At 42.9% G+C, this 27630-nt stretch overlaps 1 protein-coding gene across 1 annotated transcript in view; it reads right to left on the reverse strand.

Annotated features, from left to right (window-relative positions):
* TJP1 (tight junction protein 1) overlaps window positions 1–27630 on the reverse strand; it is a 232339-nt gene that overhangs the window by 23129 nt on the left and 181580 nt on the right. Inside the window, exons 23-26 of the mRNA XM_030191641.1 lie at window positions 23919–24082; window positions 20902–21382; window positions 14598–14815; window positions 4773–4877 (exon numbers count right to left, since the gene is read on the reverse strand). Coding sequence (XP_030047501.1) covers window positions 4773–4877; window positions 14598–14815; window positions 20902–21382; window positions 23919–24082 — 968 coding nt within the window. The remainder of the gene's footprint in view (window positions 1–4772; window positions 4878–14597; window positions 14816–20901; window positions 21383–23918; window positions 24083–27630) is intronic.

Below are 27630 nucleotides of genomic sequence, written 5' to 3' on the forward strand. Positions count from 1 at the left end.
TCCCACTCATGGCAGGCTCAGTGCAGGGACTATTAGAAAAACCTCTGTTTTTTGGCTTTCTGAATGGCTGCTTCCACAACCACTGAAGATTGAGATAGATGGACCTTGTTAAACCCCCCCCCCCCCCCCCCCCCAAAACAGGAATTATTTTTGTATTTTTCTGCCACATAGCCAGGAATTGATACAACAGATAAATTATATTATTACCTTATGCCTATATGGTAACATATTGTGCTTATATTGTACAATTCTGGAGACCACACCTTCAACAAGGAACACAATAAAGTCAGTCCAGAGGGCAGCTACTAACACAGTCAGTGGTCTTCATCAAAGAGTATAGGGACAGACTTAAAGATCTTAGTATGTATACTTTGGAAGAAAGGTGGAAGGGGGGAGATTTAAATACCTATGTGGCATAAATGCACGGGAGGAAAGTCTCTTAACTGAAAGGAAACTCTGGAACAAGGGGGCATTGGATGAAGGTGAAAGGGGATAGACTTAGAAGTAACCTGACATAATACTTCTTCATGGAGAGGGTGGTGAATTCATGGAATGGCCTCCTGGTAGAAGTCATGGAGACGAAAACAGTATCTGAAATCAAGCGAGCTTGGGACAAGTACATAGGATTTCTAAGTAAGTGGTAGGGAAAGTAGATGGCATAGATAGGAAGACTGAATAGGCCATATGGTCTTTAACTGCCTACATTGTTCTCTAAGTACATAGTTATTCACAGGACTGCATGATACAAATCTGGTATTACATTATTCATGTCCAAGGACTTAGAACATAATAAGTATTGTCATACTGGACAGACCAAATGGTCCATCAAGTCCAGTATCCTGATTTCAACAGTGGCCAATCTAGGTCACAAGTACTAAATAATGTCCCAAATGTCTTGATGCATGGGAAAAGTTCTCCCTGAAGATCTGGTGCCTTTTACCAAAAGGTCAACCTTGCGAACCTCGGGAGTTGGATTTGGATGTTCCTCAAAATGCAGAGTGGAGGAAACCAAGGAGATAAGCTCCTGTAAGTCCTCCTTATGAAATATCCTAGCCAAAGGAGGATCTTCTCCCTGGGGAAAGGGATCTTCAGCCGGATCCGTAAGAACCTGGTCCTCCCAAAACTCCTATGCAACACCTTCTTCCTCTTCTAGGAAGGGCACATCCTGATCCTGGTCAAACAATGAATCCACTTGAGAATCCCAGCATCTACTACTTACTACTTAACATTTCTAGAGCGCTACTAGGGTTACGCAGCGCTGTACAATTTAACAAAGAGAGACAGTCCCTGCTCAAAGAGCTTACAATCTAATAGACAAGTGAACGGTCGGTCCGATAGGGGCAGTCAAATTGGGGCAGTCTGGATTCACTGAACGGTAAGGGTTAGGTGCCGAACGCAGCATTGAAGAGGTCTTTTAGAAGAAGGAAAAGACCTGGAGGACTCCCCTGCAACTTCTGCCCCAAAACCAGACTTCTTCATCAGGAACGCCTGGTACATCTGGAGGACAAACTCAGGGGGAACCCCCCCCCCCCCCCCACTCCTGAGTCCCTCCAGACACAGCTTCTGCCTTCTTCTGCCCTCCAGAAGGCTGAGAATCAGAGGAGAGCTCCTGTGCTGAAGAAACTACAGCTGCAGGCAAGATGGCGACCTTCCGCATCAAACTCGACGAACATGGAAGATCTGAAGCAGAAACAGAGGGCGCTGAAGCAGATGCGACGGACCGGGAAGACAAAGAAGCAGGCGGAATCACTGATGCCGACGGAGGAAGAGGCACAGAAGAGACGTCTTGCGCCATACAAAACTTGCAGGAACTCCCCGGCACTGACAAACAACGCAGTGCTTTAGTTTCTCTGCCATAGCAGAGCACTCCCTGCCCTCAAAAGATTTTTTTTAAAGACGCAGCCGCCACTGCGAAAAACGCGAGGGAAAAGAGGAAGGTTAGCCCGAAGTAACTTGCTCGTTCAGGCCTCGGGGCACAATATTCTCTTTTTTTTTTTAAGCAACAGCTGAGAAGAAAAAAACCACAAAAAATAAATAAAGCCGAACGGAGCTACCTGCTCGTTAGCACTCTGGAGAGAGAAAGGCTTCTCCTCTTTTCTTTTTAAAGAAGTATGGCTGCCTCTCCCAAAGGCAATACACCTTTTCACCAAAAGGGTAGCCCTTCCCAATAAGAAAAGGGAGATGGGGAGGAAGGGGGGGGGGGGGGGGTGAGGGACCCGGGGACACCCGAGTTTAACACCCCAGAGGCTGGAGAGGAAAATAAATTCCTATTTGCCAAGCCTCTAAATTAGACTCCCCAGGCACAGAAGGAATATTATTATTATCTTTTAAATGAGAGAATGAAAGAGATAGAGAGACTAATGGGCTCACCTCATACCCTGCTGTAGACTGAGAAAATACTGAGGCTAGGGTCACATAGCCAGGGCTCTTATTGGCTCTCTAGAGTCAGAACTTTCTCTGTCTCCACCTGTTGGAAGACGTGCACGACCCATCAGTCCAATCCTGGGCCAGTCCGGAGGGATGCTAAGGAAGATGAGAAAACATCTTCCATACAGAAGTGTTATTCACTTTCAGTCCTTGAGGACAGAAAACAGGTCATGGTTTTAGGTCATCCTTAATGAAATTCCAGGAGACAGTATACATGCAAATCTCTCTCATTAATATTCATTAAGAATATCCTGAAAACAGATCCTGTTTGCAGCCCTCGAGGGCTGCTAGTGAATACAGCTGCCATGCAGTAACTTGACACCTTTGACCATTGTGCCAGCCTACCTTTCAAGAACTATCACTGTGGATGTTCCTTTTATTTCTAATTCTTTCCATGTTTTAGCATTATGGGTTAGATTCTATATATGGTGCCTTAAAAATTGGCGCAGAAAAAAAATACGCCTAGGCGTATTCTGTAAACTATGCCTAAAGTTAGGTGCAGTTCATATAATATGCCTACTGCCCGTCCACAAAACTAAATTTAGTCGCGGGCATCTATGCCTATATTAGGCGCAGACTGGGTGTATTCTATAACAACGCACAGCTTTTGTTTTTTTTAGACATGCCCATGAATCACCTATGGCCATGCCCCCTTTCCAAATATGTGCCTTCAAATTTACGTACAGTACTTTAAAGAATTCACTTAGACAGCTGTGTGTGTAAATTCTAATTAATGCCAGTCAATAATTACTTGCTAAGTGGCAATTATCAGCACTGACTGACTTAACGTAATTACGTTGTGCGCACTAAGAATATGACCTGATTTGCGAACACAACTGAAGTTACACTATATAGAATCTGGCGGTATGAGGCTTATCCTGCCCGTACTCAACAAGAGCTGGAATCAAGCCTTCACTGCAACTAGGATTGTTGTACTTATTCTATCTCTCTATTCCCCCCCAAAACATAGCACCCTTCTTTTTCTTCATATGGATCCCTTGGGCTAACCTGCAGCTCTGGCGCAGGAAGTTTGGTCTTGGCTCCTTCCCACATTTACCCGCAGTACTGCTGTAAGTCCTCTTTTTGTGGGCAGCCCAGGACAGGGGCAGTCTTCACCACGGCAGAGGCAGTGCTGGCTGGAGGCTTACTGAGTGAGCGTTGGGACACTGCGTTATTCCAGGGGGCTGTAGAAATTCTTGTGTATTGGACGCTGTGGAGGCCAGTCCATGGCAGACACTGTTCAGGGCCTGTTATGCAAACGCCCTGGAACTTTCCCCTACTGAGCAGCACGTTAAGTCCATGCTGCTCATTAGCATCAGATTTTTTTTTTGAGCATCGCTCATTATTTCCACCTTGGTAGTTTTTACAGAGATGAAAATAGTGAGTTCTTTCCAGGCACTTTTATGCATCGGCCCCTAATTCAGCTCAGTCACTGCTACAGCAGCCCTCATTAGGGTGTCAGATATTTGTGCTCTTTCGGTAACTCTGCAATCATGGACCCTAAATACAGTCACTAGGTGTTGCCACTGCATGATGAATGGCACTGAACCCTACCCTGCTGGCCAGGATAGATGAAAACCTAATCTGGGAATTGAACCCAAGTTCTCTGAACCACTAGGCCAGGCTAAAACCTTACTTCTGTTCTGCATATGGGCCCCAACCAAAGCAACTGGCAACCTTCTCCTATATTCCTAATTAAATTGAAATATACAGAAGAAAAAAAAAAAAGAAATTACCATATTTATTTGTTGTCTTCAAAGGGTATAAATCTAAATATGGCTAATTCAATGATTCATACAGTCAAACAACAACACACCTCTCCACAAAACAAAACTGGAATCTCACAGAAAAAAAAATCAAATGCTTTTTCATGGCATGCATTAACATTTCTAACCTCAATATAATCTTATTAGATTTATTCAGTGGCTATTCAAAAGTCTGATTTGCATATATTCATCACAGATGAGAAATATCTTATGATATAATTTGCAATATAGTAATTTTTGAACGTAACGTATTTTAACAGTAATTTAAAAATGTGTACAAATGCTTCTCTACATTGTAGCCACATAATTATTAAGGGAAAAAGGTTAACATCAATTTCATCTTGAAGTTGTAAACCTTTACTTTAAGTATCATGGCTATGTGAGCAAGGCATGCATGAAAAAAAACCCATTTGAAAGCAAGATAGAGAATATGACATGAAAATGCAGTGATTTGTCATTTATAACATGCAATGAATGTAATTCCAACTCAAATCACGATAGCACCAAAAGCCCCAAAAGGACAGATGAAGGACATCATACCCGACGAGGAGTCGGATGATTTTAGAGCAAAAGACCAACCATCAGGAGTCATAGACGCACAGTGTGGTAAGCGCAGCTCCACAGGCTTCAGGAATTTTAATCCGTGGGGTCCACACATTACTAAAGGGCTCAGCAGGGTTTCACCTACAAGGAGGAACAAAACGTTCATCAATAAAATGTGTTATCTTCATCAACTAATGCCAAAACATTAGTATTGTGCAATTTCAGTTTTGATTCTTTTCAAATGTGATGAATTCTCTTTTTAAACATCTGTTAAGAACATGTCTAAAATAACATCCAGAGTTCTGCTTGGTGTCATGCTTAAAAAAACAACCACAACCAAACAACAACAAAAAAAAACTTTGCCAGTTTTAACCCCATAGTAAATGCAATCCAGCACTTGGATAAAATCCTTGTAGGCAGTACTGTCAAATATACATAAACTTTAAACTTAATGACACCGTAGCATCCTGTTGAAAATTTTAGCAACAAGAAATGTTTTAGCTGCTTTGGATCAAAGTAACATTAATAAAAATATTAGCTAAAATTGAGAGTTCTCAAAAAGAACTGACCCTTAAAGTCATAACATATGACCACATCTGCAAAATTATTTTCTGTTCTGTGAAAGTTTCTGTTCTGTAATGGAGCAGAATTCTTTTACTCCATTACAGCACTGTGATGTTCCTCAAGATAGAACTGAGGCGGAAGAAAAAGCAATGGAGGTGGAACAAAAAGATATGAAGGTACCCAAAGACAAAAAACACCCCCAAATCACAAATGTTGAAACACATACCAGAAAATGTAGATGGAAAGCGATGACCACAAATGCTCGCAGTCTAAGCAATAAAGTTCATGACCTTCAAGCCCTGATGTTGGAGGCAGACTTAGACATTGTTGCAATCACGGAGACGTGGCTAAATGGTTCCCATGAATGGGATGCAAACATACCGGGCTATAATCTATTTAGGAAGGATAGAGAGGGTCGAAAAGTTGGAGGAGTAGCTCTGTATGTGAGAAATGACAGAGGCAACTGAATTGTCAGGGACCTGGGGAAAGGAAGAAGCGATATGGATCACCTTAAAAAGAGATGATAAAACCTCTGTACACATGGGTGTTGTCTACAGACCTCCGACACAATTGGATGATCTAGATAAAGATCTGGTCACAGATATCCATAAGTTGGGAAAGAAGAGAGAGGTGCTGTTGCTGGGAGATTTCAATCTGCCGGATGTAGATTGTTAAGTTCCATCTGCGGAATCGGAAAGAAGTAGAGAGATTGTGGATGATTTTCAAAGTGCTCTGCTCAGACAAATGGTGACAGAACCCACGAGGGAGGGAGCGACACTGGATCTGGTGCTCACAAATGGGGATAGTGTGTCAAATGTCCGAGTGGGTGCCCACCTGGGCAGCAGTGACCAAACGGTTTGGTTTGATATGACGGCTAAAGTGGAGGGCAGCCACTCAAAAATCAAAGTCCTGGATTTCAAGCATGCTGACTTTAGTAAAATGGGGGAATACCTGAGGAAAGAGCTGATGGGATGGGAGGATGAACGAGAAGTGGAAGGACAGTGGTCCAAGCTGAAAGAAGCTATAAATAAGGCCACAAACCTTTATGTAAGGAGAGTAAATAAAAGCAAGAGAAAAAGGAAACCGATATGGTTCTCCAAACAAGTGGCTGAGAATATAAAGGCTAAAGAGTTGGCGTCCCTGAAATATAGAAAAACTCAAGAAGAGAAACATGGGGAGGAATACCGGATGAAGCTGAAAGAAGCCAAGAGAGAGATACGTCTGGCGAAAGCACATGCGAAAGAACAAATGGCTAGAAATGTAAGGAGGGGTGACAAAAATTTCTTCAGCTATATTAGTGAAAGGAGGAAGACTAAAAAGGGAATTGTGAGACTGAAAGATGCTGCGAACCGCTATGTAGATAATGATGAAGAAAAAGCAAATTTGCTAGATACTTTTGTTCTGTTTTCACAGAAGAAAATCCAGGAGCAGGACCGCGATTGACTGGTAAAAGTACGTGAGAATGGAGTGGATATACAGTGGTGGAAATAAGTATTTGATCCCTTGCTGATTTTGTAAGTTTGCCCACTGACAAAGACATGAGCAGCCCATAATTGAAGGGTAGGTTATTGGTAACAGTGAGAGATAGCACATCACAAATTAAATCCGGAAAATCACATTGTGGAAAGTATATGAATTTATTTGCATTCTGCAGAGGGAAATAAGTATTTAATCCCTCTGGCAAACAAGACCTAATACTTGGTGGCAAAACCCTTGTTGGCAAGCACAGCGGTCAGACGTCTTCTGTAGTTGATGATGAGGTTTGCACACATGTCAGGAGGAATTTTGGTCCACTCCTCTTTGCAGATCATCTCTAAATCATTAAGAGTTCTGGCCTGTCGCTTGGCAACTCGCAGCTTCAGCTCCCTCCATAAGTTTTCAATGGGATTAAGGTCTGGTGACTGGCTAGGCCACTCCATGACCCTAATGTGCTTCTTCCTGAGCCACTCCTTTGTTGCCTTGGCTGTATGTTTGGGTCATTGTCGTGCTGGAAGACCCAGCCACGACCCATTTTTAAGGCCCTGGCGGAGGGAAGGAGGTTGTCACTCAGAATTGTACGGTACATGGCCCCATCCATTCTCCCATTGATGCGGTGAAGTAGTCCTGTGCCCTTAGCAGAGAAACACCCCCAAAACATAACATTTCCACCTCCATGCTTGACAGTGGGGACGGTGTTCTTTGGGTCATAGGCAGCATTTCTCTTCCTCCAAACACGGCGAGTTGAGTTCATGCCAAAGAGCTCAATTTTTGTCTCATCTGACCACAGCACCTTCTCCCAATCACTCTCGGCATCATCCAGGTGTTCACTGGCAAACTTCAGGCAGCTGGGACCACTGTCACCACGAAAACCATTGGTAACACATTACGACATAACAGATTGCAATCCTGCAGTGCCCGCAAGGTCCCCCTGCTCCGGAAGGCACATGTGACGGCCCGGAGCAGGGGGACCTTGCGGGCACTGCAGGATTGCAATCCGTTATGTCGTAATGTGTTACCAATGGTTTTCGTGGTGACAGTGGTCCCAGCTGCCTTGAGATCATTGACAAGTTCCCCCCTTGTAGTTGTAGGCTGATTTCTAACCTTCCTCATGATCAAGGATACCCCACGAGGTGAGATTTTGCGTGGAGCCCCAGATCTTTGTCGATTGACAGTCATTTTGTACTTCTTCCATTTTCTTACTATGGCACCAACAGTTGTCTCCTTCTCGCCCAGCGTCTTACTGATGGTTTTGTAGCCCATTCCAGCCTTGTGCAGGTGTATGATCTTGTCCCTGACATCCTTAGACAGCTCCTTGCTCTTGGCCATTTTGTAGAGGTTAGAGTCTGACTGATTCACTGAGTCTGTGGACAGGTGTCTTTCATACAGGTGACCATTGCCGACAGCTGTCTGTCATGCAGGTAACGAGTTGATTTGGAGCATCTACCTGGTCTGTAGGGGCCAGATCTCTTACTGGTTGGTGGGGGATCAAATACTTATTTCCCTCTGCAGAATGCAAATAAATTCATATACTTTCCACAATGTGATTTTCCGGATTTAATTTGTGATGTGCTATCTCTCACTGTTACCAATAACCTACCCTTCAATTATGGGCTGCTCATGTCTTTGTCAGTGGGCAAACTTACAAAATCAGCAAGGGATCAAATACTTATTTCCACCACTGTAGCACCGTTCACGGAAGAGAGTGTGTATGAACAACTTAAAAATCTAAAGGTGGCCAAACAGTGGGACCTGCTGGGATCCACCCCAGGATACTGAGGGAGCTCAGAGAGGTTCTGGCGGGTCCTCTTAAAGATTTGTTTAATAAATCCTTAGAGACGGGAGAGGTTCCGTGGGATTGGAGAACGGTGGAGGTGGTCCCTCTTCACAAAAGTGGTGATAGGGAAGAAGCCGGAAACTACAGGCCGGTAAGCCGCACTTCGATTATTGGAAAAGCAATGGAAGCGATGCTGAAGGAAAGGATAGTGAATTTCCTAGAAGCAAATAAGTTGCAAGATCCGAGACAACATGGTTTCACCAAAGGGAAATTGTGCCAAACAAATCACATTGAATTCTTTGACTGGGTGACCGGAGAATTAAATCAAGGACATGCTATGGACATAATCTACTTAGATTTCAGCAAAGCTTTTGACACAGTTCCCCACAGGAAGCTCTTGAATAAACTAGACAGGCTGAAGATAGGACCCGAAGTGGTGAACTGGATTAGGAACTGGTTAACGGGCAGACGCCAGAGGGTGGTGGTAAATGGAGTTCGCTCGGAGGAGGGAAAGGTGAGTAGTGGAGTGCCTCAGGGATTGGTGCTGGGGCCGATTCTATTCAATATATTTGTGAGTGACATTGCTGAAGGGTTACAAGGTAAAGTTTGCCTTTTTGCCGATGACACCAAGATTTGCAACAGAGTGGACACCCCGGAGGGAGTAGAAAACATGAAAAAAGATCTGCGGAAGCTAGAAGAATGGTCTAACGTTTGGCAATTAAAATTCAATGCAAAAAAATGCAAAGTGATGTACTTAGGGAGTAGAAATCCAAGGGAGACGTATGTGTTAGGCGGGGAGAGTCTGATAGGTACGGACGGGGAGAGGGATCTTGGGGTGATAGTATCTGAAGAACTGAAGGCGACGGAAACAGTGTGACAAGGCGGTGGCCGTAGCTAGAAGGTTGCTAGGCTGTATAGAGAGAGATGTGACCAGCAAAAGAAAAGAGGTTTTAATACCCCTGTATAAGACGTTGGTGAGGCCCCACCTGGAGTATTGTGTTCAGTTTTGGAGGTCGTATCTTGCGAAGGATGTTAAAAAAATGGAAGCGGTGCAAAGAAAAGCTACAAGAATGGTATGGGATTTGCGTTACAAGACGTATGAGGAGAGACTTGTTGACCTGAACATGTATACCCTGGAGGAAAGGAGAAACAGGGGTGATATGATACAGATGTTCAAATATTTGAAAGGTATTAATTCGCAAACGAACATTTCCGGAGATGGGAAGGCGGTAGAACTAGAGGACATGAAATGAGATTGAAGCAGGGCAGACTCAAGAAAAATGTCAAGAAGTATTTTTTCACGGACAGAGTGGTGGATGCTTGGAATAGATGAAAACGGTAATGGAATTCAAACATGCGTGGGATAAACATAAAGGAATCCTGCTCAGAAGGAAGGGATCCCCAGAAACTTAGCCGAGATTGGGAGGAAGAGCCGGTGGTGGGAGGCGGGGCTAGTGCTGGGCAGACTTATACGGTCTGTGCCCTGACAATTGCAGATACAAATCAAGATAAGGTACACACAAAAAGTAGCACACGTGAAATTATCTTGTTGGGCAGACTGGATGGACCGTGCAGGTCTTTTTCTGCCGTCATCTACTATGTTACTATGTTCTGTCTTTCTTTGCAAATGCTAGGGACAGCCACACCCTCTGATCACAAAACAAAAGCTACTAAATAATATATATCAGAATCTTCATTTGACTCTTACACAAATGACACTAAGAGGAGCATTTTCGATATGACGCACAAGTCTGACTTTGGACGTTTTGCACAAAATATCCAAAATCCGAATAGAAAAGAAGGTCATTTTTGAAAAATAGAAAACGTCTTTTTTTTTTTTTTAAATACTATTTTGCACAAGGTTTTGTGCTTTGTATGGTTTTTTTTGTTTGTTTTTTTACCATTTTCAGAAAAAAAAAGTTCAAGTGAAAAATATAGAAAATCAAGCCATGGGGATGTAGGAGGGGGCAAGCATTCTTAGTAGACTGGTCCTTCAGACATCCTAGGACAGCAATGGGACTCCCAGGTACACATCTCACCACTGCTCCCTTATCTTGTCTGCTGAGCCCCCCAAAATACACTACCCCCTACTGTACACCACAACAGTTCTTATGGGTGAAGGGGGCACCTATATGTGGGTACAGTGGGTTTCTGGTGAGCTTTGGAGGGCTCAGAGTTTCCAATGGGCATAGGTCCACCTGTCTACAGTCCAGTGCACCCAGCACTAGACTATTCCAGGGACCTGCATGCTGCTCTAATGGAACTGAGTATAACATATGAGGCTGGCATAGAGACTGGTAAGTGATGTTTTTAATCATTTGTTGGGGGTAGGGGGGTCAGTGACCACTGGGGGAGTAAGGGAAGGTCATCCCTGATTCCCTTCAGTGATCATCTGGTCATTCAGGGCACCTTTTTGTGCCTTAGTCTTTCCAAAAACAAAGTTTAGCTCAAAATGTCAGTTTCAGTCCTGGACAGTTTTGTTTTGTTCCATTCCATTATGGCTGAAAAAAGTCCTAGGAACACCCGAATGTCGCTCTTAACACTCCTCTGACATGCCCACTTGAGATCTGGATGCATTGCAGATGAACAGCATAGAAAACATCTAAACAATAGGTTTCAAAAATACTGATTTGGATGTTTTTGTGAGAAAAGTGTCCAAACCCCGTTTTATGCCACTTTTTAGATGTTTTTCTCTTTCGAAAATGAGCCAAGTGAGATAAGCTGCACCTTTACTGTATCTCTTAAAAAGAAATCCTGTACAATCTCAACTGCATATGATGGTTTTTAACCTTTAAAAGACTTCTAGCCCTATTATAAAAAAATCTGTGCAAATCTAAGTCTCTTATAAAAAAACTGCAAATCTAAGTCTCATCACCAGCTGTTAGCATTGTTTAACCACTAAAACTCTTTCCAAGGTGCTATGAATGTTGTCCTGCATCATTACCAATCAAGAATTAGAAATCTGACTGACTGTAGAGTTACTGAGGGAGACCTGGTACAGGGTCTCCCAGCTGATAATAGTCTTGCCTTGGATATCCAAATCCAGATTGATCTTTGGAAGGGCAGATTGAAAGACTGAAAGAGAAGCTCAGCTACTGCACAAGACTTGCTACCTTGACTCAAATATACTGGGTTCTAGAGGGCACCTTTGTCTGTCGCTCCTTCCAAAGTGCTGCAACAATAACTGTTCAGGTGCAGGGGAGATGGTTATAAATGAAAACTCATGACACTACTGCCTAGAAGCCAATTCCAACTGATATGAAAACCTAAAGAAGAGCATACTGACTAGCAAACTTCCCCACCAAAATAAAGGGAAAGTCATCCATTAAAGAAATGTGAGAACCAGTCAGAGTTGGTGCCAGCAGTTTCAAAAATGGCAGAGCAATACTGTGCTAAGAACTACCTTAGGCTGCTGCTAAAATCATCAACAATTTAGTGTCAAAACAGCAAAGTGTGCCTTTCTCAATGATGAACATAATGCCAATCCAAGATGACAAGGGATTTGAAAAGGAATTAAGGTTTTCAACAAAAGAATGAATGCTAAAGATTTTAGCTGAGATAGCACCAATACATACGAAGACCAGAATGGATAGAAAAAATTGTAAATGGTTTGATGATTAACTTTTAAAATGGAAGCGAGACTGTAGAAGACTAGAACGTCAGTGGAACAAAACCAGAACAGCTGAGAATAGATTAAGTTGGAGAAAAGTTGTTAATAGCTATAAAAGGCTGTTAAAATCTAAAAGAAAAGATTACTAAAATATAATAGGCACTAAGGTTCCTGATGTGAAAGTTTTATTTCATTTATTGAATTCCTTTTTAGATACTCAGCCAATACAGGCTCAGGTATCTGATAAACTGCCTCTGGCTTCTCAAATGGCAAACTTGAGAGATTAGATTTTGAATATTAGATCTCAGTTCAACAATTCATCACTTTTAGGAGTTTTGTGAAAGTGTACCTTCTTTGATACAGACCACTGGTCTTGTTAGTTCGGCAGATAGAGTTTGGTTTGAATTCAAACCTTTTACCTGGGATCTATTCAATACTCAGAAATATAGTTGCTCCTACTGTTGTGTGGACATCTGTCCTCCTTGTATTATGAAATTGGCATCAAAGGTTTTTAGGTTACATCAATTTGATTGGATACAATCACAACTAAAATTGGGATAGTTTCCATTAGATCTAGGGGAAATTATAGTCACTCCAATCCCTAAAGATAAAAATATGGCTTCCATCCCATTGTTTACAAAATTAATGGACTGGTGGCGAATCAATTATCAACATACTTGGATTTACATGGTATTCTGCACATAATCAGGATTTCATCCATTGTTTAGTATGTAGACAGTTGCAGGAGCATTAATGATATTCACTCTTGCTTCATAGGAAAAACATGCTCTTCTCTTGCAGTTCAATCCCTTGAATCACAACATTCTGCTGATGATTCTAGCAGATATGGAAACTGGAAGGGCATACAAATGGTTCAAGGGCTTTTGAATGGAAAATCATACAGAATTAAAATGAAGGTTAGTTTAAGGGTGGAAAAATCCGTGCCGAGTACCTCTTTTAATGTGTTTCTATATTCTTTGGGTGTTAAATTTGAAAGAAATTATTATGTATATTTATGCAGATGATATATCCATTTTAATACCCATTGGGAATTTGGATTCTGAATTGTCAAGGGTTCAGAAGGGTGTGAATATAATAGAAAAAATGGATGAGTCAAATTAAAACAACACAGACAAAACAAACATTTTTTTTTAAATATAAAGTTCTGTGTGGCCTATTACCTGCTTATTTTAAGGTAGTGATATTAAGAAGAATTTTAGAAAGGGAAATACATTTTTTTTGCTTTCCCAAAGGGTATGAAAACGATAAAACATTTTGATTATTTTGTGGCATTTCAAGCTACTAGACGTGGGAAAGACATTTCACCTATAATTAGTTGGCCTGCCTCATATGGTGAATTTATTTATTGAAATATTAAAACTTTTTCATGTAGGAAATAGGTTTTAACTGCTGCATAATTTTAAGATTGATAAGGCTTTTTAAAATTTTGATCTGTTGTAAATTCTGAACATGACCACTCATTTCTTTTTGTTAACCACTTTGAACTGTAAGGCCTAAGTGGGATACAAGCTTTGTTATTAATAAACTCCCTTATAACACTTGTTCATTCTACAAGACAAGTGGCTCCTCCTGAAGTTGCTCAATATGTTTGTGAGCGATACTGAAAGAGTAGAAAAAAAAAATCATCCATTTGATGACATGAAGACGAGCATTAAAAAGGACACCCTCAGGAAGCAAAAGAAATGAGATGCTATCTAAACTATCTAGAAGACTGGTTGAATGTTTGGCAAAGAAATGAAGAATTATGCACTCAGGGTGCAGAAATCCAAGGAGTTGTATATGACCTAAGGGGTGGGGTGAAAGAGAGAAAGCAAATGGTACAGACCAGTAAAAAGACATCAGTGTCTGATGACATCAAATATACCTAAACTATGTGAAAAGGTGATAACCAAAGCAAGAGGAATGCTAGGCTGCACGGAGGGAGGCAAAATTAGAAGGGGGGTGGAAAGAATGATAATGCCCCTGTACACATTGTTGGTAAGATTGCATAGGCAGAATATTGTGTCCATTTTGGAGGCTACATTGCAATAAAGATATATAGAGACTATTTTGAAGTTAAAACTTTTGGGTGACATGTTGGATTTGGATTTAGTTCATGGCTTGTTACATTCAGGTACAGTAAAACCAGTTCTTCTACAGCTGCTAAAGATTGATGGATAGAAGTGAAGATCTACTTTTGGAGACCTGTACTGTTGTCAAAAGATACTAACAACAACAAAAAATCCATATTTACTCATTACACCAGTATCAATGAAAACACCTCTTCCCTCCCTGCCCATTGCAGAGATGTACTGTGCAGAGAATCATATGTGTTTCCAAAAAATCAATGAAAAATTATAATTTAAATATGAAACTAGAACTTATAGAAAATGGCAAATGCAATAATAAATGTGGTAGCATTAATAGTTTTTACCTTTCTCTTTATCTAAGGGTGGGAGGATACTGTTATCTCTGCAGACCTTGAAGTAGATTTCTTGCTCTATTCCATCAGGGATAGCTCCTTGCGGGATAATGATACTAACTCCAGTCTCAATGGAGCTTAAAACACCACCATTGCTGTTAAAAACTCCTCTTGCTGTGGCTACAACAGTGTGACCATCATCATCGTCGTCATCTTCCAAAGCAGAAGGGCTAAGATATTAAAGGAATACTTAATTAATAAACATTTCAACAATACCCAAGACCAGGGCTTGGGACTAGGGGGTGCCAAATGGGCAGCTGCCCTTAGTATGCAATAGGAGGGTGTTGCCTGATGTCCTTTAACTCCCTACTTCCTTCTCTCCCTCAGTTCTTCAGCCTCCCTTGTCCCTCCCAGACTCCCTACTTCCCATAATTCTTTACCCTCCCTGTCCTCCCAGGATGCCATGGTTTACCCCCACTCAATCCCACATGTGCTGTGCGTCCACAAAGACTGGCAGCAAAAGACACGTTTAGTAGGTCATCTGCTGCCTGAAGACAAAATCTCACCATAAAGGCTGTGAGATTTAGTCTCAGACAACAGATGACTTCAGATAAATGAGCCTCCTGCTGCCAGTCAATAGGGATGAATGGGGTGGGGGGGGGGGGGTTATGTGTAGGTAATCTCACAGTGGTATGTTCATCATGTGAGGATGGAAGGGTGGAGAATCAAGGGAAGGAGGAAGTTAGGGGAAAGAGCTTGGGAAGAACAAGCCAGGGTTGTGGGGGGTGGGAAAAGCATTTGGAGGGAAGAATGGTGCTAGAAGGAGCAAAGAGCATTAGGAAGGGAAAAACTGCTGTAGAAGGGGGTGTAATGTCCTCTGGAGGGGTTAAGTGTGTCTGGAAGGAGGTGCTGACAAGGGTGAATAGCATTCAAAGAGGGAGATGTAGAAAGGGACACAGCGTTTGGAAGGAGGAAGGGAACAGGTACAAAGAGGTGTAGAATGTCTATAGAGAGGAAAGGTGCAAGTGCAAAGGCAGAAAGCATCTTGAATGATTATTTAATATTGGAAAAAAAATCCATCAAGTACTTTTAAATAGTATCTGGTCTATTACTGTAAGATAGTCTGTCCAAACTAAACTACTCAACTAAATATTGCCTTGTTAGGAACAATTCATGAATAATGTATTTAAATAAGTACACATTCCAAAACAAGTCTGAAGTCACCCAGTCCTTCTGTTTTATTACTCTTCCACTGAAAATGGAATATATGCATGGCCCTAGGTTCTAAGCATTTTTCTCCACAGACCTAAAGTGGGAGAAACATTTACAGAAACATAGTAAATGACAGCTGATAAAGACCTGCATAGTCCATCCAGTCTGCCCATCAAGGCAGTCAGAACTGCACCTGCCACTCTGCAAGTTACACTCCTTCATGATTGAACACTGGCATCACAATCAGGGCAGCTGGCAATTTTTTTTTTACCATGCCTATCACCATATAGACAATTCTATTTAATGTCACAGTATCATAAAACCACGCATTAGTATGAAGAGTGGTTTTATTATGGCCTAACATGATCATTTTCATTGTTAATAATGATTAAACCAAAAATCCAGCCATATTACTAATACTGTACTCTCTAATTTCAACCTTAAGCTGCCTTTCCCTCCCCCAAAGAGAAACAAAAACCCACACAGGTGATATAAATTACGCAAACTTGATCCTGTCCTGTCTTTTGCCATTTTTGGTACAGGCTGTAGAAATTTGCCTGGCATTGGCCTTACTGCCCAACTATTCAAACTATTGGAGCTGCCATCAAAGCGCACTCTATGGGGGCTTCTTAAATTCATCCTAAGGACGCTGCAAACAGTTGTATTTAACAGGGTAAGGGGGAAGGATGAGGGAGAGGGGGAAGGAGAGAGAAGAGTGTCTGCAAAGAAGAAGATTAGGAGGGCAATTGTGTCAGAAATAAGAAGGTGTGAAAGAAAAAGAACCTTTGGAGATGGAGCAAGGGGATACGAAGAGGGGAAAACTGTCTAAAGAGGAACTGATATAGGGTATGAAGGTTCTGGAGGGACTAGTAAGGAACAGATAGACTATAACAGGACAGGGCACTGAGGAAGCATCTGGAAGCAGAAGGAAAGTCTTACTGTTCCCGAGTTAACACTTTTTGTTTTTTGTATGGCGAGTTGTAATGTGAAACCTTAGCTTAATTATAGAACTGAAGGTACACTCTGAGCTACTAGGTCCAAACAGTAAGCTCCACAGCCTCAGACTGGAATTCATAGTTACCACAACCCAATCCAATGGGTCTAAAAGAACCTCTCTCAAACGGTGGTGTGGGACTAACCACCATTAGTTGATCCTGACGAACCGCTGGCAGGGGAAGCCAATCTTTGAACTAGTGAGACTACTGGAACAGGAAAGCCCACTTCTGAGACTGCATGTGGGGCCCTTGACTATGAACAACCTCCCGGGTTGAGGTCATGTTCCAAGAAACTACAGGAGGTCCCAAACTCTTGGAGCTGGGAGCACAGAGAAGGCCTGGAGCTAAGACCAAAGCTTGCTCACTTGGGGGTCTGGAAGAAGAATGACTCTAGATGAATAACAAATTGAACTCCCAGATACCTGATGACCTGAACTGGTTCCACCTGACTCTTGGCTCAGTAGGCAGGAAACCATCCGATCCCTTCCTTATGAAAAAACCCTGCAGCCCTGACCATTACACCCTAGTAAAGGTCCAAGGGGTTGTGGCCAGTCAAATGGAGTGCTCTGAGCTCAAAAGTGCCCCGTTAGGGCACAAATGCAGAAAACACTCATGAGCATTCAGAACAGCAATGTGGAACTATGCCTCTGAAACATCGAGACCAGAAACTCCTTGGGACACACCACAGAGATCACAAACTGAAGTCTCCTTTCAGAAATGCACGACCCGCAAGAAAGTGTTGAGCCCCTTGAGATCCAGAAACAGGCTGCAAAATCATCCCCCCACCCTTTCCAGGAAAAACTGGCGTTGACAGTTTCCCCGAGTAAGAAGGTGACTGAAGTTTCCTTTATTGTGAATTGCTAAGCCCTGCCCTGCACAGTAAGGGGGCACCAGAAAGGCTACAAAGAGGTTTTGCAAACATGCACAGCCAACCTGAACCACCTGCAAGATCCAATGATTGGCAGTAATGGGAATCCACTCCTGGTGAAACAGGTAAAGCCTGCTTCTAGCTGGTTCCACTGTGGAGGGGACTCCCTGAATTTCACAGCTGTTGGTTGATAAGGAGCCTCAACCTCATGACCTTCTTGCCCCAAAAAGGCAGGCCTTCATTTTGTGCCTCAACAGGAGTCCACTCCTGGTGAAACAGGTAAAGCCTGCTTCAAACCGATTCCACTGTGAAGACTCCCTGAATTTCACGGCTGTTTGCTCAAAAGGAGCCTCAACCTCATGGCCTTCTTGCCCCAAAAAGGTCAGGCCTTCATTTTGTGCTTCAGCTGGTTCACGGAGACTTTTCACTAGAATAGGGATGGCCCCGATCTCTAGACCAAACTCTCCCAGCAGATATCCTAAAGAATCCTGCCCTGACCTCCAGGAGTTGCTGAGGCCTGATTACTCTCAGGTCCTTAATCTTCTACCAATCTTTGTTAAAGAGCAGATGCAATAGAAGAAGCACCAGCTAGTCAACTTCTAAGCAATAGCTAATCATAAGCCATCTACCATGCTCAAAGGCCAGTGAGTGTAAACAGATGCGAATGGGGTAGCTGCTGCGGACTCCAGCCCTGAAGAGGGGAAAGGCCTTCAGAAGCCCCTCTGACTCCAGTTCTGAAGAGGGGAAAAGGCCTTCAGAGGCCCCTTCAGGCCCTCTAAAATACAGTCTGCCATAACCAAGGGAATCTCAAGAGCTGCCAACAACTGGTCTATGAGAGAGACGACAATTGCTCTAATAAATCAAGCACACTACTGGGGACACTGAGGCCTTGTCAAGAGAAACCTCTCCAGACTCGAGCCCCACTGAGGAATTCCTTCTGGGAAATACAATTTGCCCCCCCCCCCCAAATATCCTCCAACAAGGAAGAGGACAAGAGGATAATGGATAGACCAGCTGTATCTATGCCCTCAGGGGATCAAGGCTGCCTTATCTGAGGGCTAGAGGTACCTGGGATCTCTGGGACCTAACCCATGGGACTGCTGTGCCTCTGGAGCCCTGAGAGTGCTTACCTAAGGCACTCAGTAAAAAGGATTAAAAAAAAAAAAAAAGAGTCCCTATCAGGACCAACGGGCCCCTCAATGACCCCAAGCCCAGCAAAAGGAAAAGTCTACCCATCTCAGGCTACATGCTTAAAATGTGGCCCGCAGACAAAATGGCTGATCCCACCAAAATTATCGTAGTCATAGTGGGAATGGAAACCTCCTCAAAGGTGTGCTCTGTCCCCTGTGAAAGACGTAGATGCTCCCTTCACCTTCCCTATGCAATGGAACACTATCCCCACTGCACACATGACAAAAGGATTCCGCCCCTATGCGTGTGTGTGCATGCATTGGGATGGGGCGGGGGGAATAATTCTGAATATCTGCCCATCCTGGTTTTGCCCCAAGTGCTATTCCAAAAACCATTCAAGCTTTCACTTCAGTTCTTTGAGGAAGTCACACAAATGAAAAGTTGTGTGCAGATGAAAGAAGAATGAGAGACACAGACACCTCAAAAGATATAAAAGCACAAGAGAAACTTGTTTAGGAACATAGGACCATAGTATGAGGTTGAAAGAGGATAAACTCATCATCATTAAACAAACACCAAACAGAAAAAAAACTGGGATAATTTAAATTTAGCTCATACCTTTCCTCAGTAGTTTAAAGGAAGCTACATTCATGTATAATAGGTATATTCCTATTCCCAGATGGCTTACAATCAAAGTTTCTACTGCAATGAAGGATTAAGAAACCTGTTCAAGATCATAAGGCATGGCAGTGGGTTTTGAAGATGATTCTCACCCTGCTGCTCTAAACCATTAGACTGCTCCTCCATTCCCTTTATGTTGCTACAGAATGGGTGTTGAACGCATGGAACAATTTCCCAATGAAAGAAGTGGAAGCAAAGAGTACTGGAACGTAAGCAGCAACAGCAGTGGTAGTTAAGCGAAAGGAAAGTTGAAATATGCATAATTTAAGGTCCTACACCATGCTGAATATCACTTATCCATTGACATCTATACAAATTTATTTTAACTAGTCTTTGGATGGAAACAAGCTACTGCTGCATAAGTGAAAGTGTCTGACCAGAAGCATTTACCTGGCTTATTATGAACATAAGTGAATTCTCCATATTGCCGAAGATACTTGCATACAAATCACACCCTAAATTTCATATCTGATAGCTCACATATAGGTCAACATGGTCAGCATCTCACCTTCCCCTCCCTATCCCCTTGGAATCAAGAATCATCTCCTGTGGTCTTCCCCTGGTCCTGCCCCCCCCCCCCCCCCCAAACAAATATGGTTACTTTCCTCTATACCTCTTCTAGTGTGGGGCCTTCCTCTGTAGGCCCACACTTGGGTGCACTGCTTGTTTCTGCCCTCTGCCTGATAGAAAATTCATCATGGGAGCTCTAGTGATACATTTCCTGTTGAACAAAGGGTGTAATGTGACAGCACATTTGAGCACAAACTGTTGGAGGAAGACCCTGTGCAGAAAAACAGATTTGGAGTGCTGGGAAGAGGTATGAAGGAAAGCGGCAGCATAGGGAAGGCTGTTGCCCAGGAAGGGGGGGGGGGGGGGGGGCGGGGTGGCGATGACCTATACACGAGTATATTTTTACTTTTATTTATGCTTGCTAGACTGTTCTAGCCACCAGGGTGGAACAGAGCGGTGTACAGACTAAAATAAAGAAAAATAATCTTATTTCTAATTTTATTTTAGTGAAGGAGATCAAGTATTTGAAGTGCATGAGAAGTCCTGTTAACACAGACACTTCAGATTTCTTAAAGCTGTAAACAGATTGTGTTGAGTATGACACAACTGTGGCAGCACTGCTTGGGTAGATATATACTACAATCAGCTAGAAGTAGGTTTTAACTACAGTGCATTATCAATATGAACATCTTAGTCCAAATAAAGCAGACAAATCTTTGTACAGCAAGACTCTCAGAATACACAGTAGAATAAAATTCCAACTCTAAAATTATATATTGCTTAAATATAAAATGCAAAAAATAAAAAGTAAACACCTGTCCACATTTAACATTTCTAGAAAATAAATTGTGACACATGTCACACTAACTCTGTTTTGCTTAATAAGTAGCATCACTCTTAAAAGCATACAGTCTTTTACCTGACAGGAATGGCTTTAGGCACTGTAGTAACATTATTTGGCTGATATTTAGGCTTGCTGTCAGCTTGCATGGAAAAGGAATCCATTCTTCCGTCAAACTCAGGCGGCTGGGCTGAACTGTTTGTTTTTAAAATAGGGTGAGGCAAATTCTGAGGCTTTGTTGGCAGCTCTGTTTTAACTGGTGATTCATTTGGCAAGAGATTGTGGTTGAATTTGGGACTTTCAAATTTGCGCTCAAATGGCCGGGCAGAACTAGTATAAGGTTTTGGTGTAAACCGGTTAAAAGAAGGGGCAACTGTTTTCTGCATCTGTTCATTTCCATTAACTGGACCTTTCTCAGGAAGAGTTTTTTGAGTATAGAAGTTGCTTTGTACTGTGTCCTCTCTGTTTGTAGATCTGAACATTGCTGGTTTACTCTGGGGTGGTGGTGGTTCAGGCTTGGACACAGCAGTATTCTGGATTTCTTTAGAGAATGAATTTACTGTAAAAACAAACAAAATAATCACCACTTTTGTGTATGGAACCAACTGATACATAAATATACTTTCTTCCAAAATACGGCCTCTACTGTGCAGCTCAATATAGCATCAACTGTCAGTTCCAGTTACATCTGTGGAGAAACACTGGTAGCGTATGGCAGTGAATGATGGATAAATACATGCTATTAAAGCAAGTTTGTAAACTACTGTAGGCCTCACTTTATTAATATGTATGAAAGCATACCTGTTACATATGCTCTCTGAAGGGCAACAGTTCAGCAGGGCCGGCGTTTGGGTGGGGGGAGGGGGGCAAACAGGGCAGTTGCCCTGGGCCCCACAGCCCGGGCATTTTTTCCTCTTCTCCCCACAACAGTCCATCTCTTCCTCACTTCCCTTCACCTTCCTGATCTTCTTTAAAAATGTATTTACCTTCTCGTAGGGCCCCCGCACAGCAACCATCCTCTCTGCTGCGATCCACCCCCCTCTGATGCAATTTCCTGTTTCTCTGCCCGGGCAGATTGCAACAGAGAAGGAAAGCTTCAGAGCAGCCAGAGGCAGCTTGTGAGGTTGGATGCTGCATCGGGGGCCCTCTGAGAAGGAAAATAAAAATTGTAAAGATCGCAAGATGAGGGAAAGAGAGGAGGAGACGGACCCCGATGGGAAGAAGGGTAAGATGCCCGAACTGTGTAGTAACAATGCAGGTGGGGAGATCGGGTGAGGGGGAAGGGAGGAGAGGGGATCAGGGTCCCCCTCCTTAATTTCTGCCCTGGGCCCTAGCATGCTTAAAATCGGCCCTGCAGTTCAGTCACAAGTGAGTTATGTGGCCATGTATTTCACTTGGTGCTACAAATTTTCAGCATTTTCTGAAAAAAGCTAGAATTCTCCTGTGTGTGAATAGAGGTCTAAAATGACTAGAATGTATTCCGTTGTAAATTGCTCCAAGTCTGCAGCTCTGTTGCTTCTCACAGTTCAATATTTCCCAAAAAGAGATGGAAAGGCTTGAGAGACAAGGAAGCATAACATATGCAGAAAAAATCTCCAGTCCTTCTCCATCTCCTCTAGGAAAGTTCAAGAATTGATTTGGCTCAGTACCATCCCCCAAATTCTATAAATGGCACTTAAAATTGCACAGGCAATTTTGGGCACGCACCCAATTTGCATGTAGTTTAAATGAATAGTGAGTCAATTGGCACCGATAATTGGGTCCTATCATTGGTGCTAATTAGCATTAAAATTTACACACACATTTTTAGGCACTAGGATCTGCGTGTAAATTTTATGCGCAGCTCCAAAAATGGACTGCAGCTATGGGAGGGTCATGAGCAGATCAGGAGTGTTCCCGCAATATATGTGGGCTGTTATAGAATAAGGGGGATCTGTGCCTAATTTAGGCACAAGGCTTTACACCAGGGTTAGCTGGTATAAATCCTTGCATCTAAAGTTGGGTGTGGTTCTTAGCACTAAGCGCTATTCTATAAACGGCACCTAATTTTGAGCACCATTTACAGAGTAGTGTTTAGGACTGTTTTTCTTTGGTGCAGATTTTTCAGTGCCATTTATATAATTTAGTCCCATATACGATCACATTATTGACTTGTTCAATACAGATAACCTGCTTAACTTCAGAGGAGAAAGAAAATGTAATACTGCGAAAACCACATCATTAAGGGTTAATTTTCTAACAGCCTACATAAATCTGCAAGTTACAAATTACTTCATGTTAGCAATTTAATTTCCTCCTCCTAACAAGTTTAGTACTAGAAAGAAAAGCCTAAGAAGTTACAAAAAAACCCCAAAATAAACAACACCACATTAATATACTAAGAATAGTTTGTCATGCAAATGGATTTAAATTAACTTTGGGATGGATTTTCAAAGAGATTTAAACAGGCAGAAGAGGCTCCTGCCCGCTTAAACCCCAATCAGTAGGCCATCCCCAGATATTCAGCGGCACTCAACTGCACAGAACCACCAACTATCCCCTCTGACCACCGCAGTAACGTGCAGTTAGTGCTGGGGTGATCCATGGATGTAGTCGAGGAGTGAGCAGCTATGCAGGGACTAACGATATTTACTGCCAGTGTCCACATAGGTAACAGGCAAGTAGTTCTGCACAAAAAAAAGTCCTTACTTTGCCCGTTATCTATGCGGGTGTCAGCACTGAATATCGTCCAGTATCCACATAACTTCTGGGTCCATGGCTAACCCAGATATTCAATGCTGGTAATGAGACATGGCTCAGTATTCAATAATCAAGAAGGAGGTTCAGCCTTTAGCGGTTTTGCTTTTATGTTACATCTAGATGTGGAACAATTTATAGGCTGTATAGGTTGGTTCAAAGAAAAATTCAATAAAGTAAAAAAAAAAAAAAAAAAAAAACCTACCACCGTTGCGGGCTGAATATAGAGTTAATTTTTTTTTTCATCAGCATTGTTAGAGCTACCAGAAAGAATTTTCACTCTGTACAGCTTTTAAAATAAACGACAGAACTGTGTAATATTAATCAAAATACTTAGAACACATTCAGAAAAATTGTACCTTCAGAAAGTGGTTGCTTGTGGTGTACAGGGAGGGAAACTGTATTGTTCACCATAACCTGAGAAGACTGGTTATACTGAGATGGAGGAGGAGTAACTTGAGAAACCACTTCGTAACGTTTTTCACCTGTGAGCCTATCCACAATTTCAGTGTCCGTCTTTCCCCTGTGTGAAATTTAAGAAATTTATGTTTAAATGCCGCAGTTTCAAATTCCACAAACAAATTTTATACTTCATCTTCAAAGCCCTGTGCTGGTATGTCCATAATATGTTCTTTTAAACATTAAGTACAAGAACCACAAAGTACAAAACAGAATCTAACAAGATATTAGTAAAACAAAGTAGATGAAAAAGAATTGAAGGCAGATGACATTTTGGCTGTACCTTTCAGCATCTACTTTTCAGGTTTAATTCCTGATGATTTTGCCTTGTTTTCCAGTGAAAAGAAAACCAATTACTATTGGTGTGGACATTCAGTGTCATGATGGAATCTCTGCTGAGATTTTTTAACAATGTGCCAATTAGTAATGTTGGCACTAATGCAGGAGCTCTCAAAAGGTAAAATTATGTATCATACCTGATAATTTTCTTTCCATTAATCATAGCTGATCAATCCATAGACTGGTGGGTTGTGTCCATCTACCAGCAGGTGGAGATAGAGAGCAATCCTTTTGCCTCCCTATATGTGGTCATGTGCTGCCGGAAACTCCTCAGTATGTCGATATCCAAGCTCCATCCGCAGGACTCAGCACTTAGAGAATTACACCCACAAAGGGACACTCTGCCCAGCTCACCACCGCCGAAACAGGGGAGGGGAATTAACCCAGCTCATCCCCACACAAGTGGGGGAGGGGAATCTGTCCAGCTCATCCCCGCGGAGCGGGGGAGGGACACCACCCCGCCGATGCGGGGGGATCTGGCTTATCCTGCAACCGCAACCGCGGGAGGAGCTGACTGACCCTAACAGCGCCGAAGTGGGAGGGGTACAAAGCTGCCCTACAGCCGCACGAAGCGGGAGGGAGCGCCGGCAGAATTTATGTCTCAATCCAGCCCCGTAAAACGGAGGGGAGAGGAATGCAGCAGCTCACTGTAACACAAACTCGTCTCAACTCTTGAAGAATCCAATTGAAAAAACTTGAACACGAAGTCCTCCTGAACAGGAACTGAAGACTAAACTTGAATCTGAAATGCAACCCGAATATAAACAGTACAGATATCTGGGAGGGGCTATGGATTGATCAGCTATGATTAATGGAAAGAAAATTATCAGGTATGATACATAATTTTACCTTCCATATCATCATGCTGATCAATCCATAGACTGGTGGGATGCACCGAAGCAGTACTCACCCAGGGCGGGACATTGAAATCCCTGACCGCAACACTGAAGCACCAAACCGGGCCTCCGCCCGAGCAGCCACAGTCAAGCGGTAATGCCTGGAGAAGGTATGGGCCGATGCCCAAGTTGCCGCCTTGCAAATCTCTTCCAAGGAGACGGACCCGGCCTCTGCCATCGAGGCCGCCTGAGCTCTAGTGGAGTGAGCCTTCAGCTGGATAGGTGGCACCTTCCCCGCGGCCACATAAGCCGCTGCAATGGCTTCCTTGACCCATCTTGCCACTGTAGGCTTAGCAGCCTGCACACCCTTACGAGGACCTGCAAACAGGACAAACAGATGATCCGATTTCCGGAAATCATTGGTCACTTCCAAGTATCTGATGATGACTCGTCTCACATCCAGATATTTGAGAGCAGAGTATTCCTCTGGGTAGTCCTCCCTACGAAAGGAAGGGAGACAGAGCTGCTGATTCACATGGAAGCGAGAAACAATCTTGGGCAGGAAGGAAGGCACTGTGCGAATAGTCACTCCTGCCTCAGTGAACTGCAGAAAAGGCTCTCGACATGAGAGTGCCTGGAGCTCGGAAACTCTTCTGGCTGAAGTGATAGCCACCAAAAAGACTGCTTTCTACGTCAGGTCTTTCAGAGATGCCCTCGACAAGGGTTCAAAAGGCGGCTTCTGCAAGGCTCTTAGCACCAGGTTGAGATTCCACGCAGGCACCACTGAGTGCAGAGGAGAGCGCAGGTGATTATCTCCCTTGAGAAAACGTACCACATCTGGCTGCGAAGCCAGGGAAGCACCCTTCAGGCGGCCCCTGAAGCAAGCCAGAGCCGCTACCTGGACTTTAAGGGAACTGAGCGACAGGCCTTTCTCCAGACCTTCTTGCAGGAACGCCAGCACTGAAGAAATTGGAGCAGTGAAGGGAGAAAGTGAGCCTGCTTCACACCACGCTGCAAAGGTACGCCAAACCCTGGCGTAAGCAGTAGAAGTAGAGCGCTTCCTCGCTCTCAGCATAGTGGCGATGACCTTGTCTGAGAAGCCCTTCTTCCTCAGACGCTGCCGCTCAATAGCCAGGCCGTAAGACCAAAGGGGGAGGGATCCTCCATCACCACGGGACCCTGATGCAACAGGCCCTGCTCCACTGGCAGCCGCAGAGGGTCGTCCACTGAGAGCCTGATCAAGTCCGCATACCAGGGATGTCTGGGCCAGTCCGGACCCACCAGGATTATCCGGCCCGGATGCTTTGCCACCCGGTCTAGTACCCTGCCCTGCTGAGATAGAGAACATACTGAGGAGTTTCCGGCAGCACATGACCACATAAAGGGAGGCAAAAGGATTGCTCTCTATCTCCACCTGCTGGTAGATGGACACAACCCACCAGTCTATGGATTGATCAGCATGATGATATGGAAGCAACAATTTGATACCTGATGTACAAACAATGTCATCTGGTCCTAAAATGCAAAACGCATCAGCCTCATCAGCTTTATGTGCACAAAGTTGCATGTTAAAAATTTTCAAACAAATATATTTGCGTACCAATAGCATTTCAGCTAAAAGATACATTTTTGAAATGATTTGACAATAAAAGGACTCATTCAAATCATGCATAATATTTGCAAAACGTGGCCCACTTACAAAGTCAAGATAATTTTCTTAATTCCCATTTACTTTCAGTTGAAGATAAAATCATTTTACATGCACATAATGCTTGCGATGAACAACAGGTATGACACCTCAAAAACAGCCTCACATTAAAAGTCTTACCACTTTATGTTCCTTTTCAGGTAGTCATAGCTAGTGTAAGAGCCAAGAAATCTACATGATGGCAAAGCAAATGTGACAGAAGAATGGGAAAAAAGGTCATTCTATCTTAGGCAAATTATTTCTGTTAGCTTTGTTAAGTAACATTTAAACCCCCCTTCTCCGAAATAAAGTAAAATAAAAATCAAAGAAAGCTCCAAACACTTCCTGACAAGATGCTGGATGAAAAAGGGACAGCATATTATTAGTCATCATGTAACACAGCATATTTTAAAGCTGGGAATAATTTTATTCTATGAATTGTTTAACTCCCGAGATCAAAACCAGCAGCTTCAAATAAAGTTGCACCCTATTTCTTATCCTGGCAATGCCTGCTCTCTCTATGGAGTTCATTTATTTTCTAGTCTATACAGTATATATAACATTCAGGACAATGTCAGTGGATGTCAAACATGTATTTAGAATTTTCATGGAAGAGTCAATCGGACTGCTATAGAAGTTAATGTGGAGGGGCATTTTCGCTATGATGTCTAAATCAGATTTTGGACTGTTTGCTGAAAACATCCAAAAAACAAGTGGCAAACAATGATTTTCAAACCAGAAAAATGACTA

Source organism: Microcaecilia unicolor, chromosome 1 (assembly GCF_901765095.1).
Source record: "Microcaecilia unicolor chromosome 1, aMicUni1.1, whole genome shotgun sequence".
Classification (NCBI taxonomy): domain Eukaryota; kingdom Metazoa; phylum Chordata; class Amphibia; order Gymnophiona; family Siphonopidae; genus Microcaecilia; species Microcaecilia unicolor.